Raw genomic sequence first — 3,667 nt, 5'->3', positions numbered from 1 at the left:
CCTGAGAAAAAGGCACATGACAGCATGCCTGGAGTTTGCAAGAAGGCATGTGACAGACTGAGATCATAAGGTAAACGATTGTGGTCTGATGAGACAAATTGAACACTTTGGCCTGAATGCAAAGTGCTTTGTCTGGAGAAAACCAGACACAGCTCATCACCTGTCAATAACCATCCCTACCGTGAAGCATGGTGGAGGCAGCATCCTGCTATGGGGATGATTTTCAGGAGCAGGGACTGGAAGACTGGTAAGGATAGAGGGAACAATGAATAGAGGCAAATACTTCATGAGAACCTGATCAGAGTGCAAATGACCTTGGACTGGGGTGAGATTTGCATTCCAACAGGACAGTGAACCTAAGCATACAGCCAAAACAACATTGGAATGGCTTCAGAACAATAAAAGTTATTGAGTCACCCAGCCAAAGCCCAAACTTGAATCCCATTGAAACTCTGTGGAAAGAATTGAAGATTGCTGTTCATCTCCCTCCCTATTTAACTTAACAGAGCTTGAGAAACTCCCCAAATCCAAAAAAGCTGTAATCGCCTCCAAAGGTGCTTCTACAACGTATTGACTCAGTGGTGTGAATACTTATTTAAATTATATATTTATGTATTTCTAAAAGCATATTTTCACTTTGTCATTATGAGGTACTGTGTGTAGATGGGTGAGATAATAAATGTATTTGAAAAATGTAATACATTTTGAATTCAGGCTAACAACAAAATGTGGAATTAGTCAAGGGGTATGAATTCTTTCTGAAGGCATGGTACATTAATCTCCTCTTCCTTTAATTAATTGCAGACATGACAATGTTGGATTAGTGATAGCAGTATGGTGTATTCTATTTTTGGTGTACTTTAGTGATCTAGGGAGGCAATGATTGATCTAAACTTCAGATTTGCACCAGTAGTGCTGTAGCAGCGCCACCAGCTCTGCAGTCTACTACATGTAGGTCTATATGCTGGGCTAGAATAAAAAATATACAGACACTTGAGGACCTCCAAGAATAGATTGGGAAATATTTATCCAATCTGTAGGATTGCGAGGACCTGTGTCTTCCGCTCCAGCAGGGGGCGACAATGCAAAATGTACTATGCCGTGTACGCACGAATACTGACAGCGCTCTTTGTCTTCTTGACTTTGTTTACGTTGGTAGCTAGCTGGCTGACTTAGCTGGCTGACAGCTTTCCTAATTAAAAAAATGTCTAAAATGGATTTCTTGAGAGTGTTTCTCAACCAGAAATTGATAGCGGCAGCTGAGGAGATATTTGGTGTCGTTGAAGAAACGATAGCAGAGTACCAGGAAGAGGTTTCTCTCACAAAGGAGGAGAACAGGCGTCTACGGAGCATGCTGGATATTCGTTCTAAGCCACAGATCAAGTTACATAGACGAGCAGGTGTGTTTGTTTTAATAACGTTAATTTCATATGAGTTACGATTAGCTTTCAATGTAATTAATTTGGTAGGGTCTATTTACAAAACCAAGGTCTGTAAAAATATAATAATTGTCATCCTAGCTACGTCTCAAGTCAGCTTTTGATTTTTTTTCTCCATTATCTCCAGACCTCCAGCAGCTCACTGTCGCTGTGTCTGATGAGCAGCAGGAGTGGAGCCCCAGTCTGGGGCAGAAGGACCCAGAACCCACACGGATGAAAGATGAACAGGGTGAACCAAGAACCAGTCAGGAGGATGAGAATAATTTCAATGAGTTTATCAATTCTTACGGCTGTGCATCAAGTGGCTATTATCAGGACCCAACTCAGCCCTCACATGGAGAGAGATACTCTCTACCCAGCACCTCAACTGAACAGATCAAAACAGAACCTTATGTAGAAGACTATGGTGTATCAGAACCAACCAGAGAGCCACAGCCCTTCTCTGCAGTAGATACAGAGTGTTCTGCAGCTCAGAGTGAAAACAGAAGACATATTGACAGGATGGAGTGTGGAGGACCTCTGTCAGGTCTAATGTTAAAGCCACTCAAATCAAAGAGAACAAAGACAGTAAAAGGACAAAGTTGTCATAGTGTTAAGGACAGGAAATTGAACCATCTAAAATCACACTCGAGACCCAGTGTAAGCTGGGATGCTGCTCCTAGTTGTAAGGTATGTGGAAAGCAATTTGACTCCATGGCGTCTTTATTAAATCATGTGCAAACCCACACACAGGATAAAGAACATCTTTGTGGTGTGTGTGGAAAATTCTGTCAGTCCACAGAAAGTATGATGGATCACCTACAAACTCACATTGGAGCAAAGTGTTGTCATATTTGTGGTAAATATTTTGCTTGGGATACTTTCCTGAAAAGGCATTTGAGGAGTCATACAGGGGAGAAGCCGTTTCACTGTCAAGATTGTGGCAAAGGATTTACTCAGCGTGGACACCTAAACTTACATATGAGGAGCCACACAGGGGAGAAACCACATCAATGCCAGGATTGTGGCAAATGTTTCAGCCAGAATACATCTCTGATTGTGCACATGAGGACTCACACAGGGGAGAAGCCATACATGTGTCCTGTGTGTAGAAAATGCTTTACCACATCAAGTATGTTGAAGAAGCATCAGACAGCTCACAAACATATAGGTGCCATGAATGTGGCCAATGCCACAATGGATTCAGACCATACCGAGTCACGTGAAGAGGGTTTACTAGAAGGAGAACAAATGACTGTGCCCTGTGTGGGGGGGAGAGAATCGGACAGCAGACTGAGAGACATGTGAGAGGAGAATCAGGACATAGCCCTCCTCGGGACACTGCTCTCTGATTAATATCATGTTCTAACAGAGAGCAGTTAGTGGGTTTCTGAGCAACAGGAGTCCCTGCCCATTAGTTATAGGATGACACAGAGGACATGATGTGATCCACTGTTCTGTCTGTATATAAACCTTGCATTGTTCTTGAGAGTAATATGTCACAATATATCTGCCCTGATGTTGCAAACAGCCTAGTTTTCAGAATGTTTGTTCCCTTTTGTTTAATGTGTCAAGATCTTCCGTACACCAAATGTCATACTTACCTCTGAGCCTAATGCCAAAATCCACCAAGGGAAAAAAATTAATTTAATGTGTATTTACATGTATAGAGAATTGGTATGAGTTATGCTATGTTCAATGGGATCTAAATATACCAACTGAAATGATAGCTGCTTCTTTCAACCAACCCAGATATTGTACATTCCCAGGCATACATTAAGTACTACATAATAAATGGCTGATAATGTGTTCATTGAATTGTCTTTTTTCCAGCTTTGCTCTTCTCTGGCAGCGTTGCAGAATCATGTTGGGAACACCAACCATGCAACCATTATCTGATGAAATCAGTAGAAGTGTTAGGAAAAGGGCACAGGCTCCAATCTTAAAATAAAATCTATTTTAATACTCTGTAAAGGCAGTGGAAATATCTCTGAGCTCTCTATCAAATGGCTGCATCTACACACTAATCATTTAGTGAATTAGACAGGGTCTGTGTCCACACCAGTATATCAAATGGCTGCATCTACACACTAATCATTTAGTGAATTAGACAGGGTCTGTGTCCACACCAGTATATCAAATGGCTGCATCTACACACTAATCATTTAGTGAATTAGACAGGGTCTGTGTCCACACCAGTATATCAAATGGCTGCATCTACACACTAATCATTTCGTGAATTAGACAGG

The 3,667-nt window shown here is 41.5% G+C and overlaps 1 protein-coding gene across 1 annotated transcript; it reads left to right on the top strand.

The window, feature by feature from the left end:
- Positions 1-718: 718 nt before the first annotated feature.
- LOC121841335 (oocyte zinc finger protein XlCOF22-like) lies at positions 719-3,227 on the top strand. The gene is made up of 2 exons (XM_042308756.1): positions 719-1,400; positions 1,567-3,227. Exons 1-2 carry the CDS (start codon positions 1,205-1,207, stop codon positions 2,724-2,726), a joined length of 1,356 nt encoding a protein of 451 aa, XP_042164690.1. The 5' UTR covers positions 719-1,204; the 3' UTR covers positions 2,727-3,227.
- Positions 3,228-3,667: the final 440 nt, after the last annotated feature.

Source organism: Oncorhynchus tshawytscha, linkage group LG03 (genome assembly GCF_018296145.1).
Source record: "Oncorhynchus tshawytscha isolate Ot180627B linkage group LG03, Otsh_v2.0, whole genome shotgun sequence".
Taxonomy (NCBI): Eukaryota; Metazoa; Chordata; class Actinopteri; order Salmoniformes; family Salmonidae; genus Oncorhynchus; species Oncorhynchus tshawytscha.
Note: the sequence above shows the minus strand (reverse complement) of the source record. Positions and strands in the feature narration are given on the sequence as shown.